Genomic DNA, 24,507 nt, shown 5'->3' with positions numbered 1-24,507 from the left:
ATGGGCTACCTAGGGGTGGGGAAGAGGACTTGAGAAAATGGAAGAGCTCACCTACAATTCAGAAGGTTGAATTCAGTTTCAGCCTAGAAGTATGACAGGTAATTTTAGGGAATACTACAGGAAGGTGGGCCTTACATAGAAAATGAGAATGCAGATTGTTTTGTTTTGTTTTTTTTAAAGATTTATTATTTATTTGACAGAGAGATCACAGGTAGGCAGAGAGGCAGGCAGAGGGGGTTGGGGAAGCAGGCCGCCTGCTGAGCAGAGAGCCGGATGTGGGGCTCGATCCCAAGACCCTCAGATTATGACCTGAGCTGAAGGCGAGGCTTAACCCACTGAGCCACCCAGGCACCCCGAGAATGCAGATTCTTTGAGAAGAATCTTTCCTATGAAAATTCACTCAAGGAAGAAGAACTGGAGAATGCCACCTTGAAGGGCTTTCCCTGCTTGACCTTGCAGTTTACCTGTTCTGGGAAGCAGCACCATTACATGGATGGTTATCATCAGGAAACTCAATCTTTCACAAAGGAAGCAAATGCAAACTGCCTTATCCCCGATATAATTACTTTTTGTTGTACAAAAATGTTACTTCTCTTTGCTTTTCAGTTCAAAAAAATCAACTGGATAATCACTCTTTTAGTTAGGTTAATTGTAGTTTATCTGAACTCTACTCTGAAGAATTAAACCCATAGAATAACTCAAAATTTCACATTCTAGAAGTATTAACCAAGTTGGCCTCTTAATTTAAAATCTTTTACTCTTTGTCATTCAGTTGTATATTTACATAAAATGATAGTAAAGATAAGGCTTTCCACTGACACTTACTGTAAATACGGAAGCAGTGTAAAACAGGAGCGGAAGAGGGGTCTCCTTTTTATTTCTCTCCTGAAGAATGAGTTGTGAAGAATGTAGTGGTTGTTCCACATCATAAATCGGACCTCTTTCAGACCTCGAGAGTTGGCTTCTTCAATCAGTCGAATAACAGACTGGAGTAGAAAACAGAAGGTAAAGGAAAAAGAAGTTAGAAAAAAACAATCACTAGGAAATATGAAAAAATGTTACTGTAACTAAACTAACCTTGATGTTAACATCAGAAAAGCTTCAATAAAGTGCAGAGTGTCAAATTAATTCCTTTTACACTCAGGATTTTTGGGGAGGGGCAAGGGGGGAAAGAAACAGAATAGAAAGATGCTCCTTCTTCAGAAGAGCATGGATTTCTATTATGAAACATGTGAGGCCCAGGGATCAACTCTATTTTGAGGCCTTAAAAATGTCCTAGAAATTTGTTTATATTTCTTAAGGGAATTTTCAGAAGAGGATTAAAGATAGTAGTGTATATAGTTCAAAGAAAGTAGTTAAGGTCCAAATCCAAGAAATCTTTCAGAGGAAAAACACAGGGACATGTATTCTGAGGATACATTTTAAATAGTCTTTTATTCTCCTTGGAAGGTATGAGATACTATTGATTACTTAAAAGAGTCTCAGAAATCCTAATTCCATTATGTATTATTAACCAATTAATATTATACTTAGGTAGTTTTCTTTTGCTATTGCCTTAAAAGAAAATTCCAAAGGGTAAAGAAGTCAGTTATCCCTTTTTGTAATGCTGGAAATGAATTTAATCAAATCAAAGAAGTCAGATCTTTGGAATGTGAAATTAATCTCTAAAGTCCATTTCATTGTTTTAAAATTTGACTCTGAATTCTCATTAAGAGGCAAAGGAAACCCATCATCATTTTAAAAACCTTACTTTTTAGGAGCTATTTGTGATTTGATTTAGGAGCTATTCTTACCATCTCACACTAAGGATCCATGTACACATATGACACAATTTTAAATGACTGATTTGCCTGACCACAGCTCAATAAACATTTTCAAGTATTTCTTCCAGGGGCTTAAGAGTGCTTGTTTCCCATTAGACTTCCGAGATGCTAAGTGTAACACATGATTCAATGAACATGAGCCCAGAAACAGCTAGAAATACACTAGTGCTCATCTCATTAAAATTATTTTAAAGGAGCACTAAGTCTGAGTACTTACCATGTAAATATTTGGTCTCTACAGTATTATGATACTGGGGAAAGCATTTTACCTCTCTGATAATAGTGGTATTTATGGATTCCAGATCAGTGAAAAGAAATACATCCTCAGAAAAATTGAGAATAATGTTAATTATATCAACAAGACTCCATTTTGTATCAGTAAGCTCTTATATTTGTTGTTCTGTTTAGTCACTGTTGTAAAGGATTAGAAGGAAAGGACAGTGAAAGACAAGAAAAATTTAAATGCACTTTTGGGGAAAAGAACCTGTAAATACCTCAGGATACTCTCTCCATCCAAAGTGGTCCCTACAGAAGAACTTCCAGACTGTGTGGTAAATAGAGTTTACATTGCTAGAGGGTGGTGTGGACAGCCTTCGTAGTTGGTCAAATTCAGTTGTTTCATACACATTCATGGCATTCAAATCTGCCCAAAATTCTTGTCCTCTAAAAAGACCCCCCCAAAAAAAGAACTGTTAATACATTTGCAAAATAGAAATATCTAAACATCTCATCAGACATTAAAAATATGTAGTATAGCATGCTGTAGAATTTTCAAAACTTATTTGGAGTAAAAAGGACACTACTGGTTGTTTCTCCATTTCCTACATGCCTTTTTTTTTTTTTTAAGATTTTATTTATTTATTTGGCAGACAGACCACAAATAGGCAGAGAGGCAGGCAGAGAGGAAGGGAAGTAGGCTCCCTGCTGAGCAGAGAGCCCAATGCGGGGCTCGATTCAGGGCTCGATTCAGGGCTCGATTCGGGGCTGGATCCCAGAACTCTGGGATCATGACCTGAGCCGAAGGCAGAGGCTTTAAACAACAGAGCCATCCAGGCGCCCCTCCTACATGCCTTTTCTTAACAAGACCAAAGATTCCAGGCCATGGAGTTATGGTACCACACTGACTGATGTTTAACCCACAGTATCACAGTATCACAGACCTAAACCAATCAACATAATCCCACCCTCCCCCAAACCCGGGTTTCAGCCAATCAGGGAGTCAATTTTAAGATGAAGCTGACAGAGAAACAAAAGAAACTTCTCTTAAAGCTTGCCTTTTTTCCCAGAGTTATCAGTTTACGTATCAATACAAAATACACAATATTGCCTGATGAAAAGAGAAAAAAAGAAAAATAAAAAAACCACCAAACCCCAGATGAGACCAGTATTGCTATTTTACCCAATATCAATACTTTCTTTTGTCCCAGGGGTTGGAGGGGGAGAAGTTGGCAAAACATGAAGAGCAAGATAGTTTCGATTATTATGAAGTTTGGCTGTGAGAATATTTTTGTCATTTTGTTATCTGGTTTGCTGCTGCTGAATCAGCACTTCATAAATATCTCAATACTTTGGGGGGAAAATCCCATTATATGAATCAATATCATTTAAGGAATTATAATGGGTGGTCCATTTAAAATCTCTTTTCTAATGGAACTTCATCTAGTGTTTGAAATATCTTAACCATTATTTTAAATAACTGGAAAAATGTTCATTGTATTGTTCTTTTTGTGTATTTTTCAAGATATCCCTAAGAACATATAAAAAATAAAATACATCATAAAGTAACATCATAGGTATCAGCAGAGTGACTAAGTTTCCAGACACATTCCTTCATCTTCCTCTTTCTACCCTTTTCATAATGGAGTTCTTTCTTTCTTTCTTTTTTTAAATACTGAAATCATGACCTACAAATGCTTAGCCAACTGAGCCAACCAGGAGCCCATCCACCACAGATTTCTAAATGGGGGTCTATAATACACAGGATACTCCAGATATAATGGCACTCACAATGACTGGTTCATGTGAAATCCAGGTGTTGGAACAAATATTCCCAATATTCAACTGATTTCCTTGTTGTAAATTAGAATTTTGAAAAGGTATTAATTTTGACCTAGGGGTTTTGTTGGTTAGTACAACACTTTCCAAATTCTGCTCTAGGAACACTTGTTTCAAGGGCTGTTAATAGGTATTCTGTGTAAAAAGCATTCTGTGGTCAAATGTTTGAAAAAAACCTGGTTACACAAAATTAAACAATTTACTTATTGCAGCCACTCCTCAGCCCCTTTAATATACTAGGTAAATACTGAAGCACCATGATGAGGGCTATAAAGTATCCTTCCAAAATTGTCACAACGCTCTCTTCCTTTTTTTTCCATGTATGCCTATTAACATCTCTCAATAAACACCCCTGGCAAATCTACCATCCTCTATCCTCATGTTCATAATTTTTGAAACAGATTCTATTGGGGGGAAAAAAAACACCTCAAGTCATATATCCAACTAATGGTGCCAATGAAGCATGTAACTTAATAAAAGCATTATGTTCCTTTAAAAATTCCTAAGGCACTTCCCCAAACCCTAATTTCCTGCTTAGGAGAACAGACAGGAGGGAAGGAAGGAAGGATGGAAGGAAGGAAGAAGGATATGATCTTAAAAGTACCATATACTTTTAATTAAGTGCGAAATGGAAATAAGACAATAAAATGTAGTTTAAAGTTACATTTGGACACTTCTTGGTTTAAAATTATTTATGTTAAATAAGGGGACTTAATTCAAAAGGAAAAAGTGTTTCTGGAAAACTCTTTAAAAAAGAAGAACAAGGGCACCTGGGTGGCTCAGTGGATTAAGCCGCTGCCTTCGGCTCAGGTCATGATCTCAGGGTCCTGGGATCGAGTCCCGCATCGGGCTCTCTGCTCAGCAGGGAGCCTGCTTCCTCCTCTCTCTCTCTGCCTGCCTCTCTGCCTACTTGTGATCTCTCTCTGTCAAATAAATAGATAAAATCTTAAAAAAAAAAAAAAAAAAAGAACAAACGCTGAAAACCAGAACTCCTATACCTAAACTAAACCTCACATCAAGTTGCTTAAACGTTTTTCACTTAATTTTAGGAGAATCTGATATTAAGCCAAGAGATATTAACCTGTTTCTCCCTCTTAACATAATTTCCAGTTCTAAACAGATTTTCTTGCTTTAAGTTCATTTCCCAGTAAGTGTTCCCAATTATGAGTTAAATCCTCAGTATTTTCTTTAAGGAATTCGTAGAACAGCAGTTATTATGTTAATATGCATTATAAACAGCCAATGCTTTTTGTTGTTAAAGTACCAGATTTTATTCTGGACACCACTCTAGCAATTTCTGTTTAAGCCTGTATTATTAAGACTTCATAGATAATGATTTGCATGAGAAAGACATCTAAAACTGCAGCTTTTGCCACATCCTCTGTGCATTTCAGTCCATTGGGTATTATGAAATTTCTATGACAAATCCTAATTTACTACAATCAACTGTTCTTTGGATTGATGTATCAAAGTACTGTTTTAGCTCTATTTGATTTTCAATATGCTTTTCTAGACTTTGCAGAGACAAAACAACAAATTTGAAAAACATTAAATTATCTTTTTATAAGATTAATTTTACCACCTGCTCTCCCTTAAACAGGGAATGCTTAAAAAATCCAAAGCCAAGAATTTCTTTTCTCCTCCATCTGCATCAGTAAAAAATGCATGCGATACAGATGCCAAATGTTCAACATACACCACTCTTCTTTATCAAACCATTGTCTCCTATTATGAGAAAGCAGTTATGAGTCATGTATGTGTGGTAATGGTGATGGTGGGATGTATTAGGCAATACACAAAGAATTAAACAGATGTAGTTCCTGGCTTCCAGGGGCTTCAAGAGAGAAATAACTAACAAAACATAAAACCAGAGTCCGTACATCTGCCTACTAAACTCATCAGTGGCAAGTACATCCTGGGAATGAGAGGATAAAGAGTTAGCATGCAGCATTATGGGACAAGAGGTGGTTACTGGTGTCTAGGAATGGATAAAGTCAGGAAAAGTTAAGAGGCTTTACTGTATCAATCAAACATAGCTTTTTCTAAGAGAAAGAATTTTAGGAATAGTTTAAATAATAGGAAAAAATACCGGTAAAGAAAGAAAATAAAAATAATACCAGGATTGTGTCAAAGAACAAGAAAAAAATAATTCAAGCATTTTGCTTCTTGAAGAAGGGGAGGGACAAGAGAAATGCAAGTAGCTGGAAAAGGAACTCTATTAAACAGGGGTACAAAGCAGATAAGGACATGTGAACTAGCATAAAATAGGCAACATGAAAGATGTAAGGCATGAACTAAGGAAGTAAGCCCAGGGTCTCAGAGCCTCAAATTTAAGAGTACAAATTTAGAGTATTGAGGTGATAAAGGGTCGAAGCAGTAAATACTGGATGTGTGAAGATTGAGCAAAACAGACAATGCTAGAGATTCGGAGGTAGAGGGAAGCTCTGTAAAGCAGGGTGCAATAATCCTAGTAGATGAGAACTCTATATGGCCTAAAGACATCCCCCACGGAGGGATGGCCAGAAAAGAGAGAGTATGGGAGATGGCCACTATATAGGATTTAGATTTGACTAAATATATCATGTGGCTAAATTAATCAGTACTGACTTCTCCAAGATATAACCCTATCATGATAAATCAGGAAAAAAATCTTATAAACAGACTGATGGTTTTTTGCTACAAAAGGAAGAATGAACTAGGACTGCTGAAATATTAACAATTCTGTTTCTGTATGCTTCACCAACAAACACACTACCACACATACCGATGTAAGAATCCAGATACAAAACTAATCTAAAATTCTGAAAATAACACCCATTCTCATAATTCAGATGCTTTATAACAATGATTCTCCCCCTACTCAACAAATAACTTGACATACCAAGTAAGACATTTTTCAATTATTTATTATCTATGCATGGAGCACCTACACCTACCTAAGTCTGAAAGAAATGTCCCACAACCATCATTTCTTCTGTGTACACTTCAAATACAAAAGAAAGTAAGCGGGGACCATGATGTAAATAACAGAACTATAACGAAAACCCAAAACTATTTTTAAGTTTAATGAAACAGAAATTAGTAAGAACATGATCTCTTTGTTAGATAAATAGTTCTGGGATTATGCATTTGGGAGCCCAGTAAGGAATATAACCATTTTAGACAATTTTTCTGTATTTATAAGTTGTTTGAAACCAATAAAGAAATGTGAAAAACAAAAAAATCTTAAGTAGACACACTGACTAAGCACTGGACTGTGTGCTGGGGATAAGATGAAATGGGCCAGAGTCAGTAAGTTGAGAGAGAGAGAGACACACACACACAAGCAAACCCAGCGGTATGGTGTGAAATATGGCACAAAGGTGCTCTGGGAACGATTCAAAGGCAGAGGGCCTACCTCTACTGGAAATGGGGTCAGGAAAGGTATTCATGGGAGGTATCCTAGAGAAGATGAAATGAGAATGAAGTCTGGCAGGCTACCACGCAGACAATGGGAGGCAGGACATCACATGCAGAGTGACTGACATGTGCTGAAGCCAACCAAACAAGGCACAAGAGACCCAAGAGTGGGCAGTACATACAGTTCATGTGAGAGGTCAGAGTGTTATGTGTGTGAGGGGGATGATAAGAGATAAGACTGGACTGGATATGTTGGCTGGGGCCAGATAATGAAAAGCTTTGTATGCTGGGTTAAGAGGTCAGGACTTGATTCTGTGGGCAGTAGGAATCACTGGGCTGTTTTCAAGAAAGTTCAGACTCGCCTTTTAAAAAGCTACTCCAACAGTGATGGTGGACATCACTGTTGTTTATCTTAGGTAGGACAAGGTGGGGAAAAGGAGGGAAAGGGTGGAGACAGGCACTTACTTGCTAAATATTTATTAGCAGGTTTTCATTATTATTAATACTTATTATTCTTAGGCTTAGCCATCTGTAACTATTAGAACTGTTCAAGACAAATGATGATACAGAACTAAGGAGGCAATAGCAGGGAGACTCTGAAAGTTATTAAAAAGTCAAAATCTGACTGCACAAGATAGGGATTACATGTGAGGCTGAAGGGAATGTAGAGTCTAGGATGTGTCCCATGTTTCTGATCTGGATGACTGGGTAAGTGCCATTATAGGAGACAGGAATTATAGGAGGTGGAACACGTTTAAGTGGGAAGATGATGCAACTAAAATACAGAAGTCAGACTTTAGCAATGGTCAATTAAATTTTTTGACCCTACTCTGAGCAGTTTTAACCAGAGGGGCTAGATTTCAGAAATTTGTCTTCCATCCTCTAAGAGTTAACTATTTTCCTACAAGGATAAATCTGTGATGTCAAACTAATTCACACCTGCTCTAATCAGCCAACTAACTAGACACAATTAATAGGTCCTCTCATTTTATTACAGTGATGTAGAGTGAAAATTTCTCCCAAAACTGAGGGTCATTAACAATAGTAGGATAAAGATCAAATGAAGTATATAGAGTATTTAAGCTCTTCTGCTATGGACTTGAGACAGGCATGACAGATGGGACATGTTTGCTGCTGCTAAAGAAATTTCACAGGCACACAAAATATAGCTGGCTTTTGATACCTGGCTTTGATGTTTCCAGAACTCATTTAGCAATGTTGGAATATCTAGCAGCTTATATATATGCCTTCAAATATGTTACAAGGTGATGAGAATCAAAGCCATGGCATATACAATACCAACGTATTTTGTGAGAGCAGTGTAGTTATTTAACTTCAGAGGACTACGTATTCTAACTTTATGCTTCAGAAGCATAGTCAACTGTCATTCATTCTGTTATTAAGATTTTTGCTAATACTGACTCAAATAGCAGAGTTACTGGGGCAATAAAAAATTTTCTATAAATGCTTATATAAGCAACATCTTTCAATATGTAGCAGAGGTTAAAATTCTATATTTAACTTCTACACTATGACATGGGTCTTAGTACCAACTGGATTTTCCCTCTTTGTATCCAGAAGTAGCTATAAATACAGACATGCCTACAGATCAAAATTAGAAGTTTCCATTATTACACATATGACCCTCAGTAGTTGTGCGTGGGCTAAGAATCAAATGTTGACAATTAAACTGGTCCACCTCTAAAGAGACCCTGACCAAATCAAGACAGGATTGCTGAGGCTTAGCTCACTCTGTAAAACAATTAACATCAAACTTGGATCATGGATTTAGCTCATCGTTCTAAATATCTCAAACAATTTTGGGTAGGCAAAAATATATATATTTTTAAAGATTTTATTTATTTATTTGACAGAGAGTGAGATCACAAGTAGGCAGAGAGGCAGGCGGGGGTGGGGGGGATCAGGCTCCCCGCTGAACAGAGAGCCGATGCGGGGCTCCATCCCAGGACCCTGAGATCATGACCTGAGCCCCCCGCAAAAATATTCTTCACTTTAAGATACAGTGAGTTTCCGGTGGCTCAGTTGGTTAGGCAGCTGCCTTCGGCTCAGGTCATGATCCCAGCGTCCTGGGATCAAGTCCCACATCCGGCTCCTTGCTCGGCAGGGAGCCTGCTTCTCCCTCTGCCTCTGCCTGCCATTCTTCTGCCTGTGCTCGCTCTCTCTCCCTCTCTCTGACAAATAAATAAAATCTTTAAAAAAAAAAAAAAAAAAGATACAGTGAGTTTCCAGGAATCAATTCTTAAAACGGTGATCATTTTAAAACAAAATTCTGACTGCATACGCTGCTCCCTTGGTGCCTCCTGAGACATCTTGGAAACAGGTGAATGGGAGGGCACCAAGTTAGTGAGTTGATGCTGTCTAGCATCACATTGATCTGTGTTGTGTGTTAAACGCCATGGCTAATTTACAAATTATGAGACATCTAACTGTGGTCTTACTTCTAAAAAATTTTTATTTATTCATTTATTTGACAGAAAGAGAGAGAGAGAGAGAGATCACAACTAGGAAGAGAAGCAGGCAGAAAGAGAGGGGGAAGCAGGCTCCCCACTGAGCAGAGAGCCCGATGCGGGACTTGATCCCAGGACCCTGAGATCATGACCTGAGCCGAAAGCAAAGGCTTCACCCACTGAGCTACCCAGGCACCCCCTAACTGTGGTCTTAAAGTCATTATAGAAATGAACACTGTGAAATAAAAATGAGAGGATAAATAAGAGGAGACAAAAAGAAGGCAGATTCCCTACATGAAAGAATATCATTTTTAAGCTTTTGTAATTCTATATTCTCCAAAAGCATGACAAGAACTAAATAAATACATAACATAGTCTATTCTCAAAAACCTTTATATCAAGACACATTTGAGTACACCTAAGTGCTTCCTAAACCCTAAAAAATACCATACACTGAAGTCCCCTCTGCCCTATGCAACCACTAAAAGCAAATTATAATATCTACTTGAGGAAAAGAACCTACTAAAAATTTTGTTATGTTGGGCTTTTTGTTTGCTTTTACTGCAAAACTACCAGATCAAAGGAAAGAACACAAAAGAACTTTCTAATAAGATATGGTAAGCCTAAAAATCTTTCATAAATAAAAATTACACCTATGAGATCAGAAAATCTCACTGCTATCTATTTACAGAGGCATGGGATTAAATTTTGCACTCTGAAGACATCAGAAATGTCATACAGCCTTAACTTTCAGCCAAGTTCAGTCACATGTCCTGAGGCTCCTAGAAGGTAACTTAAGTGAGACATACTTCTCAACCATGGCCTGAAGAGGAACTGAAACTTAATTTCTACAAGAACAGCTGGGATAGAAAGCACACAACAGATTTTTTAAAAATGTGTATCATACCTTATACTGCCTTAAATTATGCAGTTACTGCGTTTTATGAAGATGAGTGAATATCCCATTTGTTAAGTGAAATATTTTTAGAACTGTGAAGTTTCTATCTTACCTCAAAGTAGCCAATAAAAACTGCCATGTACTCAGGGCACCATACTGATTGATTAAATTTTGTGAATATAGAATTTAACAGCATTGGAAGAGGGCTAATATATTTGCTTATACAGTTTTCCTCCCTGATTACAAAATCAATTGTATGTAAATGCTAAAATTACTTTAAAATAATTGCTTTCAAATAACCTCAGATAACTCAGAACTCACACATAAATGAAATTATAATTATAAATAACTATCATAAAGTAAATCCTCTAATAACCACCAGGAGAAAATACAGGCTATTAATTTATAGATCAACTTTTGAAACTACAAACTCTTTAAAAAAGGGTTTTATTCAGAATTTTCTCAACTTAGCCTTATCTTTTTCCCCATTTAGTACAGATAAACTAATTGATAAATGAGCAAATTAAAATTATACACTTCGATGGCTTATTATGAAACCCAGAGATGACTAAGAAGCTCTCAAGACTAGAGATTTGAATATATGCAAACTAACCATACAGAGAATTCAACACTTCCTGAGAGTTTTAAGCAAATTTCTTAAAGGGGAAAAAAAAAAAAAAAAGGTTTCCTACAGAAAACATATTAGGATATACCTTTTTTCTTGTGTACATTTCATAAACTGTGACCATAAAAACTTTCAATATGGCTTTAAATCAGCAACTTTTTCTGGGGGAGAGGAATCTATGAAGCCAATCTGTTTCTCTGACAGATTCAGTTTTATCAATAGTTAAGACAGCCTAAATTTTTGGTAACAAATCAATTGTAGAATCCTTTATACAAGGCTTCTGATGTGTGGCAGCATTTGCACAATCAAACGTCATAAGCAAGCAAAGTGCCTTCTGTTTCATAAATTCTACCCCCATTCCAGGATATCTTTCTTTTTATTACCTCAGAAGGCAAATCTATTTCTCCTGTGCTTATTTTTATTCTCTCAACGCCTGGAAATGAAAGAGCAAAGCCAGGTGGCAGTCAGAAACCAAAGACCAACCGCAGCAGGAAATTATTTAGAGTATTTTGTGCCGTTTGCCCTCTCTACGCCCTGATCAGCTGCAGGAGCTGTGAAGATCACAAGGTACAGGCAAGATCCTGAGAGCATACACAGTGCAAGCAAATTCACCCTTGGGCCTCTATCCCTGCCATTCTTTCCCCACTCTTCAGTGCTGATAAAAATTTCAAGCAAAGAAGGTCACCCAAACTCTATGGCTATATGTTAAATGAGAAGGGACAGTTAAAAAAAAATCTCAGTCCAAAAAGAAAATTTTTTTAAAATTTTATTTATTTATTTGACACAGAGAGAGAGAGAAAGAGAGAGAGAGAGAGAACGAACAAGCAGGGGGAGCAGCAGAGCAGAGGGAGGAGGAGAAGCAAGCTCCCCACTGAGCAGAGAGCCTGATGCTGGACTTGACCCCAGGCCCCTGAGATCATGACCTGAGTCAAAAGCAGACACTTAACTGACTGAGCACCCAGGCACCCCCCAAAAGAAAAAAAATTGTTAACAAAGAGAAATTCCTCTAAGTTTGGCCTAAACATATTTTCCAGTCATATGAGAAGTGCTATGTTCCACATAAAGAGAATTAACAAATCCCTCCTAGAAGCAATAGAGCCAAAATAAAGGACATCCATTTGCATAAATAGTATAAATTTCCTGAACTCCTTCTCAAATAACTTAGTCATGGGAGATTCTAATATACTCCTGACACATTCTGTGGCATACATACTTGCAAATCACTGGTTTCTGTAAAATGTGAAAGGGAAGAGTCACTGGCATTCTCACTAAGAGCATACCCTTTCATTGTGATGACCATGTAAAGGTTCTTTACTGGCCAAGCAGGTGTTAAAAGTATACAGCACATAGCAGAGAAAGATCAAGGAGACAGACACCATTTTGCTGTGTGGACACAGCAAATAGGACTGCTTAGTTAACTCCCTTCTATGCTTGTCTTAGCAACAGTAACAGGTTAGATCAACAAGGAATATTGTTTAAGTTTCACAATTAGAAGTTCATTAATATCATCAACTTCTAAAATTTAAGTTATTGATCACAGAAGTGGCTATAGTTAGCATAAGACTGCAACTATAATTTTGCACAAATCAAATATAAATCTTATAAACTAGCAAGTTGAATAAATGGAATTTATTACGCACAAAATCCTTTTTTCCCCCAGATTTCAAAATGTATTTCAGAACTTACTGCAATTTCAAATTCCCGCATTAACAAGGAATTGTCAAGGCTTATAGTTCAAGTGTCAGGGACTGGGCTGGACTAGGTTTAACACTTACAGGGATTTTAAACAGGCACAAGTCTGTGCAGTATAATTCCTGGCCCCTAGAAAGCACTAAAATAAGTAACCTATAAATATAATAATACATTTTATTAAAGAGGCTCTTCATATCTAAAATGTAATTTGTTTGCTCCTAGAAATGGTAAACTTCAGAAGTATTTTATTCTTTTGTATAGTTTGTGCTTATGGTGTTGCAAAGTATGGTTCAACCGAAGACCTTAAGCTATTACTAAAAAATTTCAAACCCAGAATGAAACAGAACATAACTAAACCCTCTGCACTTTGTTATCTTCCAAAAAGATATAAAATCACTCATATTCACTTCACTTCAGTTTAAGACTCCCAGTTTTATTTTAAAAGAGAAATTCTGCTGCTTTTATGAAGAGAATTTCTTGTAAAACTTACCAGTATCTAATTACCAGAACCAGCCTTATAAAGTTGTGCTGGAATAATCAAGAATCATCTTATAGTTCAAAATGTGTTTTTTCCTTTGCAAAAATGATACATATACTGAAGTTTTCCTGCCACAAAAAGAAAAGTGCAACTCTCAAACAAGACACTAGTAATTATTAAAGGTTACTGATCTACATTAAGAGGACCTCAGGTTCTAATGTGATAAAAATTATTACAATCAAAGGATGCAAAATCTAGTGGTCTCCAATCAGAGGATAAGAAAAAAAGGGGTCAGAGGAAATCAGTCATAATCTCAAATGGCTGGATTTTAGTAGCATTTCTTAAGTATCCCAGGTTTGTATGAGCTACGTACTGTTTAACCCTTTAGAAAGAGCCTCCAAGCCCAATATAAAACTAAGGATCACCAACTAAGATCAGAGATACACAGGTGGAATTTATAAATTTACCTGCTTTATGGTAGAATGCGAATTCAGAATCTAGAAATTCTAGTGTAACAGTAGGAAACAGATTTATAGGAACATAGTAGAGTTAATCAAATCGTAGTGTTTGCATGTCCATATGCACAGAATGAAATCTTAAATGATGAATTGAGCACACTTATTTTTTCCATTTATAATAAAACATAAAAACTCTAGAGTCAACTCAAGAAAATGCATAGTATCATGTAATTATTTTTAGGGATGGCCAGGTAACCTTAAGCTATTTCCTTAAACTATTTGATTTAAAAGTTATACATCTTTGACATTTTGAAGGTTCATTTTCATTCTAGTAAATACTTCAGGAACAGACTGACCCCAACCTGAAGTCAGGTGACAGCTGCTTCAAAAAGTCTAATCTGCTTATTGACAAAAAGACAAAAACAACAACAACAAAAAAACCACCCAGAAAGGGAATAAATGGATGATTGCTATTGATCCCCATGATAGCTCTACACAGACCCAGTAACTTCGCTGGATAGTACAGACAGAAGCCAATTAGTTTTATTTCATATGTAAATAGAGCACAAAGAGGTACAAAAAATAATTCATTGGATTGCTTTATCCTAAAGCAGAAGGCACACATTTTGAAAGTCACTTCAAACACAGTTCTTGCTTATGGAGCTCTCTCTTTCTCTTAGGCAGGAATTTTTAAAATAAATTCAAACTCATCCAGCTGTGTATATTCAAGAAATACCAAAAAGTCACAAGGCATAGTAAGTTTCAGCTGTTCTCCTCTCTCCAGTGTTATCAATAACACATAATGAGTTAGTTCCTATATCATCACAGCTGTGCAGGCCAGAGCTAACTTGGCTAATTTAACTATTCCAGTATAGTTCAGTCAGGAGCTTGCTCTACTTTATAGATAATCCACTCTGCAAGTCAAACAGAAAATAGCAGCATATGCTCTATATTATCATTAATAATACTTCTCCCTGTCTTCTTTCACTAAGTTCCTGTGAAGGCATCTAATGGTATTGTCTCTTGGATAGATTAAAAAAAAAAATCAGGGACGCCTGGGTGGCTCAGTTGGTTAAGCAGCTCCTTCGGCTCGGGTCATGATCCCAGCGTCCTGGGATCGAGTCCCACATCGGACTCCTTGCTCAGCAGGGAGCCTGCTTCTGCCTCTGCCTGTACCTGCCATTCTGTCTGCCTGTGCTCGCTCGCTCTCTCTCCCTCTCTCTCTGATAAATAAATAAAATCTTAAAAAAAAAAATCAACAACCTTCTAAGAGCAATTAACAATCAAAATAACTCCAAAATAACACTGTAACACCATTCTAGGCTTAAACCATAGCCTAGTAAAACTCCCTCTCATATTGATAAGCTTTAATTCCCAAAGAGGAGAAAAAGAACACTGGCCTCCAAGCAAAATTAACCATGCAATCTAGTTTGTACTTTCTTCTTCATCCTCCCCCTCTTTTAGGAATTCAGGATTAGAAATAATCACTTAACTTGGGACTTATTTTCACCTACAGATTACCTACAAATGAAGTTTGCAGAGTGCCTTTCCTTCATGGGTGGTAATAACTAGAAGAATGTTCTGTATTCTGGCACACTTTAACATGAATGTAATATGAAAAGCAGTGGTGATCTCAGTTGCTCAAGAGAAATATGCACATCCTTCACAATTTCAATTATCCACAACAGTATTCTACACAGTTAGTAAAGCTCTTTCAAAACTGCTTAGTCCTGCCATTTAGTATCATTTTCTACTAAGGATGAGTGCCTAAATTGTCAGAGACTATGTTTTCTTAATTGAAAACACAACATTCAATGTTGTTTTCTTAACTGTGTATTTGGAATTTGGAAGTTCTCCAAAGCCCATCCCGTGAGCAAAAGCAGCCTTGGCATCTGAATATGGGGAGTTCATACATACAACTAGTTTCCAGTTGATGTCAGCAATAAACATCTGGAGATATATAAGGGCAGAGTGAGAAAGGACAGTGGGATTATATCATACTTTGGGATAAAGACAAAATTGCAAAGAATAATTAAAATTATTTCATTAAATGAACCAAATAAGCATTTACTATTGAAATCCTTTTTTTTTTTTTTTTTAAGGTTTTTAGTACCCAAGAATCTTAAAGAGTTGGAAGAGACCTGTGAACTCACGTAGCTCAACTTCCTAATTTCATTCTTGGGAGTGAAATGAATATTGCACATCTAATTTGGATTAATTTAGATGTTAAACCCAATACATTTGCAAAACAAAGGATTTTATCTGTACAGTTTGAAACTATGAACTTCTGAATCTGCTAGAAACCCAGAACTATGAACTTTCCCCAAGTTCCACACAATGAAGTGACAGGGATATGGTATATAATGTTTTTCCAAGTCATATAAACTGTTGAAAACAAATGGGATAAACAATTGCCATTCATTATTTCTGAATCCAAAGACTGCTGGGCCAGACTTGGGCATATACACAGCTGAACACACACTTCCTGGTTATGTGCAATCAGTACAGATAGACCAGCTTTACAGGCCTGACCACAGAGATTAATAGCTTTAGCCAAATAATGTGGTAACCATGTGAACCTGGGCTGCTCCAGCTTGTTTGTGAATCTCTCAGCAAGGCTCAACATGCCGTTATCTGCATCTTGTTGCCAGGAAACACAACATCGCTTTGGAATACAAGGAAAACCAGGTTGCAATGACCACAGGTCAACTTCCCAAAAACCTAATTTTTGACACTTAGCTATCTACAATCTTGTATTTCTTACTGTTGTCTATGAGAACTTCACTTTACTAATAATTAACTGTTAATACTTTTTGCTATTTCTATCAGAGCAGGACCACTAACAATGTGGCAGCAGCATTAGTAATTACAGTAATTCACTCATACTTTTCCTCTCAAGTGTCAAATGAACATTAGTTTCGTTAAAACAGATTTGGAAATCAAGCACTCACTCCAACTACTTTATTACTGATCCAACAACGTACACTTATAGGCCTATATCTAGGCCTAATTCTTTAGCCAAGTAATTTTACTAAAGAATAAAATACCCAACATGCTGCTGACCTAAGAGTTCTTTTGAGATCGAAATACCTGTCTTGCCTTGCTCATGGCAACAGAACATAATGTGTTGGACAATAATCCTGCTAGTTTCTTCGAGACCAATTCAGAAAGTAACTTTATGTACCAAGATGCTGAAGTACTCAGGGGACTGGAAATTTGCTTCATAAGAGTGAAGTGGGAGGCCACTATTCTGTAGTTTTGCAATCTGGAGATGGAAGGATTACAGTGGTTTTGAGAGTATATATAAAATTAATTACCCGACATACCAATTAGAATTGCTAGCTCATGGGCAACACAGATTTTGGACAATACCTTATTTAAAAGATTTTTGAGATAAAATGGAAAACATCTTTCTCTTCTCCAATGCTTGCTTTAAAAAAAAAAAAAATTAAAAGTACTTAGCTTTATTACAGGACCTAAGAATTTTGTGACCCAAGCAAGACAGAATCTTGACTACCTGGTATTATCAAAATAATACATTAATGATTAGAAAGCTACATTTTAAAATAAGATTTTATTTATTCATTTATTTATTTACTTATTTACTTACTTACTTACTGGGGGGCAGGGGAGAAAGGAATGGAGAGGGAAAGAGGGAGGAATAGAAACACTAAAGCGGATTCCACACTGAGTACAGAGCCCAATGTGGGGGCTCCATCCCACAACCATGAGAGCTTGACCTAAGCTGAAACCAAGAGTTGGATCCTTAACCAACTGAGCTACCCATGATTTAAGCTACATTCTTGATGTTATCTTACTTTTATCCCAATGGCTCCTATATAATAATGCCTTAAAACTGGATCTTATATTGTCTCTTATCTTATTCCATGCATTCCTTTTGAAACACAAGATGCAGAGTTCTAGTCTCATGATAATTAAGTTGCTAAAGAGACACACAGATCCTGTGTACTATACAACCGAAATAATGTAATATTAAGAGAAAACCACTTACCTAATATTAAAAGGGAGCAAGTTTAAAAAATAAAACACAAAACTGGTTTCTACAATGTCATTAATGCCCGGGTACTATGTTGAACATGGGTTAACATCAAGACTAACAAAATTAAACAACTTAGAAATGGTTTACTGACACCATTTGATTGCTAACTCTCCAGACACCTGGGTTAGTGTAACTCAAGTTATTTGTGAACAATGACAAAGATGACTGTGAAGAAAGTGTTTCTCTTGGGGGCATTTGGCTGGTGCAGTCAGTTAAATGCTCTATTCCTGGTTTAGGCTCAGGTCATGATCGTGGGGTCATGAGTTCCAGACCTTACCTGCTCAGCATGGAGTCTGCTGAAGACTCTCTCTCCCTCTTCCCCCACAACCCCCCCACACCCATTCGCATGCTCGCTCTCAAATAGATAATTAAAAGAGGGAAAAAGGGTTTCTCTTGGACTTGTGGGTTACGATACTCAGCGTATTTTTCCTTCCTATGGGTCATGCCTTCCCATACTGCATCAGGCCATTCATCATCACTAGGCCATTCATCATCTGTGAAGTTGTCAGGTCGTCCTCATTGTCTCCCAAGTCAGGTAGAACAGACAGATGTATTCTTCTCCTATCATATAATTTTAACCCTCTCTCTTGGTCATAGACAAATAGCCATTAATATCACATATTTTAACTCCTATACTACAGGGGAAACAACTAGAAATAAAAATTAATGCTTACTATACCTCCATTATTACACTAGCAACTTCACAAGTGGCAACTATCATTTTCCTCTTCATTTTTATGTTCAATTAAATACAAACTGAGATGTGGAAATTTCAATTCTCTATAAGTGACTACTGCTTGGGCATCCACACTTAAAAGAAATAGATTATTTATGTACATGCCTTGCATACAAAAACTTGAGGATAACTTTTTTATTTAAATGATAAACGTATCTATTAACAAATTTTCCCTTCAACTCATTATTCAGGTCTAAGAAAACAGCCTGAGCTGCAGAAAAATTTTATCTGCAAGGTAAATAGAACAATAAACTTAACGGTAAAAAGGCTTAAGGAAACTAAAAGAAACGTAACATGTTTGGTCATGATTCAGAAGTTTGGGAAGAAGTTCCCAGAAAAATTGTGCCATTCAAAATGGAAAGAGTGCCATAATAATCTCCAAACAATACTATTTCCCTTTAAAAAACAGAAGCTACTCAATACGCAAATATTTAAAACAGATAAATTTGGTACTCATCATTTATGCTATTATAAGATTAACCTTAGACTTTCTTTCAAAAGCCAACTCTCTTGTGCAATTAAAACAGTATCTTCTTCACAGTATTCAATGTATATGCAACTTCTCAGGCATATACATATTGCACAGGGTGACATATGAATTGTTCAAATCATAAAACCTTCATTTTCTGGTTAGGTAAATAGTCTGCATTCAACCAGCCTGAAAAATCAGGGTAGTAAATAGCCAAAAGAATAAAACCTGTCAGATTACTACTGAAAGAAACCACCCTACTAAGCATTTAGCCTCTTGACATTCTCTATAGAATTTAACAGCTTTAAAGTAGTTATAAATACATACCCATACTTCATTCTCATTCTATCATTCTCTGGATTACAGTAAAATCTTTCCAAGTGCTCCTGGGAATCAGTGGATACACTCTGCCACTTTTGAGTAGTTGTCCTCTTGATCTGCCAATGATATGGCAAGACCGTGTGGTGCTTCAAACAATCCCTGCCATAAACACAAGTGCCTTGCAAAAAGTCCATGCAAATTTCAATTCCGTTCTCCTGGTGAGTATGGTACTGTAGCTGGTTTACCAGCTCAAACACAAGGTCAAGGGAAGCCTCTTCACTTTTGTCCTGAAAGAGCTCAGTACTCAACTTATCACTGGTGTCCAAAATGTATTGGATTGTAAAACTATTGTCTTGGAAAACCCCTGGAATGTAATCCATAACTTTGTCTATGCAGTCAGGACTAGCAGGAACATCACTTGAAACTGAATGCAAAAGGTCAGTCTGGAAGTGCCCTGCTGTAGAATCTGCCACCGTCCCACTAAGAGTTTCAGGTGGAAAGCTGTGATCCTGGATTGGAACCACTTGTTCTGGAGCATCAGTGGAAGGATGGGCTTCTGGTATTTGGCCCCCAACACTTGTCCCATCAGGAATCAGAACAGACATACTATTTTCTGCTGGTGGACATGATGGACTGATTTTCAGGGGTTTTTTCACAATAGGTTCATGTAAGCTGCTCTCATCTGCACTCTGGTTTCTAGATCTGAAAACACCATCAAGTGAGCCAGATTCTAGCAAAGTATTTAAGATGGGTCTCAAAGACCTCAGGGTTCCAGTTCCCAATCTCTTTTGCTCCTTTTTCTTAAAACAAGTCTTCAATGGAGTGATCTTCTCAGACAGTCTCATTTGGCATGAAAAATCATCAGGAGGAGAGGGAGGCTGCACTACACAGTCTGGCTCAGGTTCGGTGGTTTCCATTTCCATGGTGTGGATTAGCTCCAATTGTTCCTCAGAGTCTAAAAATCCTACCAGGAAAGAAAAGAAGATGATCATTTACAAGCTGACAACAACTGGTTCCCATTCATTCATCAAAATGTTTTGTTTCAGTCTGTGACTAAGTCCGTGAGGTCACTTGTCTTATACCATATTTCATCTTTATGAATTAATTTTAAGTTTTATTGAGAAATTAAGGCTCCAAAGAAGCCAAGGCTATTCAAAAGCCCAGAGCAGGTAAAGGTAAACCTTCCAAAAGGCTCTTGACATTTATTTGTGGACAATATACAATTGCTAATTCTGCTGGGGTATGAATTTTTACTGTAAGTCTAGAGTGTGGTGGGGGGTGAGGGGTAAAAATAAGTGTGGCTAACAGATGACAACAGGGAAACCACATATCTGCTTTGTGGTTCTCTTCACAGTTGTTTCTTTATCACCAATCCCAGGAGGTGACAAAACCTGTTTCTTTGTGTTTTTTTTTTTTTTTTTTTTTAAAAAGTTCACCAAATGAAGGATAAACTTCAAAGTTAAATAGTGAGTGAATTTAAAAGCATATAGTCAAGAAACAGGGGCTCTCAATTGAAATGTTATATAGGAGAAAGCCAGGAGCATGTTGAAGTGTTTCTAAATTCCAATATATTCCCCAAGGATGTTAAGGGTCTACTTTTACAATCCCCAAAACATTACCACTGTTGGAGGAAGAATACCAGTTGACTGTTTAGCAACAGAAGCTACATCAGCAGCAAACACTATACGCTGTCTTAGAAACCAAAACACACCTTCATAATTTAGAAAGGGCCTCCTTATCCTTGTCTTCATAAAAGTTACATATATGATTTTATCTATTAAAACAAATGAAAGCATGTTATAGAAAAATAATACAAGAATAAAAAACACACACCAAATGTGTGTTTCCTAATGAACTCCTGAGACCAAAAAAAGTGCTGTTTTCAAAGAATCAGAAAACTAAAACCTAAAGTAAAAAGCAAAGAAAACTTTGTAAAATGACAGTTCTCTCCACAGTCTAACATTCATTAACCAATTCTGAAAATATTTACTAAGCATTGTACGCGATGGAAGAGCTGGTGATGAGCAATTAATCTTCTCTCTTGGCCAAATGACCAAAGGAATAAGAGATCATTGATGTTAGGGCCCATGACTTCATCAAATACTCCTCCCAACTGATCAGTACCATGTGAGTACAATGCACACGGTGGGTGCTCTATAATATTTTTTAACCGAATCACTGAGGAAAATGCACCTGTTAAATGAGTAGTTCTGTTAGCCTTTATAGGTCAACAACAGAATGATAAAACTACCCAGAATAACAAGTATTAAAGATCTCATTGGAGAGATTCATGAATCTATGTATAGAACATTCATAATGAACAAACTCAGAAATAAACAAAAACACAGTACAGTTAACCCTTGAACTAGGCCGGAGTGGGGACGGTTCAGGGAACTCACCCCTGGAAAAATCCGCTTTTAACTTTTTGCCTCTCGAAAAACTTAACTACTAATAGCCTACTGCCGACCAGAATTAACAGTTGATTAACACGTTCTGTGTTATATGTATTATATACTGTATTCTTACAACAAAGTAAGCTAAAGAAAAGAAAATGTTATTGAGAATATTGCAGGAAAGAGAAAACACGTTCATAGTGCTGTACAAATTCCGCATATAGGCGACCCCGGAAAGTTCAAATCCCTGTTCTTCAATGCTCAACTGTATATAACCAGGTGTTAGTGCACACGGTAAGTACAAAAGAAAAAGGCAGAAAGAGTTCAGTGTGAGCTGGCATTGTTAGGGAAAGCTTCACAAGGAGGGACTTGACATAAGACATAAATCAACTGGAAAGCAGCCAAGCCAGGCGTTATTATTCATCACTTGGTGATCTTGCCTCAAGGCACAATTGGCACAGATTGTGGTATTCCCTCTACACCACACTAAATCCGCTTGTGTCTTCCCTCGCGTGTCTATGCGCGCACGCGCGCGGTCACACACTCACACACACGCCATTCCTCTCACCTCCAATCAAGGGAAAAGAGACACTGGACGTGTATATACACACACCCATACACACACACTATAACTTTTGTTATTGCCCTCCGCCAGGCTCTGAAAGAAAGCAGAGAACTGAGGAGTGGCTGGAGTGGGGAAGTCACTAGAACCTAGTTCCTCAATTAGTTTGCATAACAGAAAAATAAAGACTGGAAGGACAGTTCCTCCGGTCCCCCGCTGCAGGCGACCTACCGCTCCACCCCTCGCCTCGTGACGTCCCCAGTCCTCCGGGACTCCCGGCCCCTGGCACCGAGCGCGGACAACCACCATCTGCAAACTCAGGACTCCTCGTCGACCAGCCGCGACGCGACTCCGGGACGCCGAGCCCGGGTCCGAGAGACGCCTCCTGCCGGCCGCGGCGGTTTTCGCAGCTCCGCCCCCCGGGCCGGGCCAACTCCGCGCAGCGCAGCGCAGCTGAGGCGCGGCCGGGCTCGACCAATTCCCGGCGTTCCGGAGCATCCCACCCCCTCAATGCCCCTCGGCAGGCAACGGAGCGCCCCCGAACCCTCGCTGCAGCCTGGTCCCAACGAGCACCCCCGCCCCGCCCAGGCTTCCCTCCATCCCAGAAGCCCCTCACGGCGCCTTCCACAGTTAATTTCTTCCTCGCCTCCTCAACCGACCTTCCCGACAGGATCGTCCTGCCAGTCTCGGAGGCTCGCAGAAAGGAGCCGAGAGGTGCAAGGGGAAACGCGGTCGGCGGCTCTCGGGGTGGCGGCGAGGAAACAGGCGAACACTTCTGCGCCTTCAAAGTTGATCTGAAAACAGCCTGCAAACTTCTGGGCTGCAGCCGGAATGCGGGTCTGCCGGAAGGCTCCCCTCAGCTGCCGTGCCCGGCCCCTCGATCTGCGAACTGCTCCTCCGCCTCAGAGCGCTCGGGGTCCGCCCGGCGGGGGAGGCCGCATAGACGCGCCCCCCCGCGCCCACCCAGACCAAGTGGGAACCCGGAGACGCCGGCGACCGCGACTAAACCCTTCAGTGTCTCCCTCCGATTTATACACCTGCCCGAGGCCGTAAGTGATTAGTAAGTGTAAGCCAATTCCATCCCGATACTGACTGGATCCGAATGAATTCGGCAGGAAGAAAACGCACAGTCTAAATATCAATCACCCTAGATCCCCCGAAAGGCTGCGAGGCCGGCGCCACCGTCCGCGCCCGCCATCCCAGCTAGGGTCTCTCGCCCGCCCCTCAGAGCCCACCCGGAGCCCTTCACCTGATCGAGCAGCCTGAGAGAAGCGTCCGCAGGAGCCGAGTCGCCGCCGCACCGCCGGCTCGCTGGTAGCGTCCGCGCGGGAGGATTGGCGCGGAGAGCGGGCTTGGGCGTCTAAGGGTCGCAGGCCGGAGACGCGACAAGCAGCGCACGGGCCATTCCGCCGCCGGGAGCGCAGAAAGCCGCGACCGCACTGCCGAACCAGCTCTCTCGCCTGTCACCGGGAGCTCTGCTTTAAAGTGGCTTCCGGTCGCCTCCTCTCGGCTGTCCCGTCGCGGAGGCGGAGCCAGAGCAGCGAGGGAAGAGGGGTGGGGTGAGAGGGCCCGGCGCTCAGTGGGTGCCGCGCAGGAGGCCCGCCCCACGTGCGCGTGCGCGCTCGCTTGCAGGGAGGCGCGCGAAGTGTGCGTGCGATGGCCGCGTGTTCCCGCGAGGGGGCGTGTCCTTCCGCGCGCCGGCTGGGTACCGGCGAGTTCAGGTCTGCGCGCGTTGGGGAGCGCGCGGCTGTGAGGAGGGGAAGTGTGGGCAGCGTGGGGCAGGCTCTACCTGCCCGCAGACACGGAGGGTCACTGTGTTCCGAGGAAACCCGGGCACCCGAGAGAGGATGTGAGACAGAACGAGCCGTTTCTGTGCGGTTGGCTTTATTTGCCTCCTCACAAAACGCCTCTTGCCCTTGACGCCGCGGGACCCCGACAGGAGGCAAACGGCTGCTACAGCCGCTGTGGCCAGACGGGGTCGCCCGCCCCAAGCCTGACGGGTGGCCCAGCCGCGTACCCGAGTCGGCAGCCTCTCCGCCGCCGTCGCTAGCGCGCCTGTTTCAGGGGGAA

At 39.5% G+C, this 24,507-nt stretch overlaps 1 protein-coding gene across 2 annotated transcripts in view; it reads right to left on the bottom strand.

Moving 5' to 3' along the window:
• The window catches only part of LOC122908632 (TCDD inducible poly(ADP-ribose) polymerase), a 30,616-nt gene extending 6,730 nt beyond the window's left edge, over positions 1 to 23,886 (bottom strand). Inside the window, exons 1-5 of one of the 2 annotated variants that reach the window (XM_044251659.1) lie at positions 23,687 to 23,886; positions 21,194 to 21,256; positions 19,489 to 20,446; positions 2,318 to 2,486; positions 826 to 986 (exon numbers count right to left, since the gene is read on the bottom strand). In XM_044251659.1, the coding sequence (XP_044107594.1) occupies positions 826 to 986; positions 2,318 to 2,486; positions 19,489 to 20,446; positions 21,194 to 21,233 (1,328 nt within the window). In that variant the 5' untranslated portion in view covers positions 21,234 to 21,256; positions 23,687 to 23,886. The remainder of the gene's footprint in view (positions 1 to 825; positions 987 to 2,317; positions 2,487 to 19,488; positions 20,447 to 21,193; positions 21,257 to 23,686) is intronic. The other variant, XM_044251660.1, reaches the window with a different exon arrangement.
• Between the last annotated feature and the right edge of the window lie 621 nt (positions 23,887 to 24,507).

This window comes from Neovison vison, chromosome 6 (genome assembly GCF_020171115.1).
Source record: "Neovison vison isolate M4711 chromosome 6, ASM_NN_V1, whole genome shotgun sequence".
NCBI lineage: Eukaryota > Metazoa > Chordata > Mammalia > Carnivora > Mustelidae > Neogale > Neogale vison.
The sequence above is the reverse complement of the archived record's forward strand: the minus strand, read 5'-3'. Positions and strand labels throughout refer to the sequence as shown.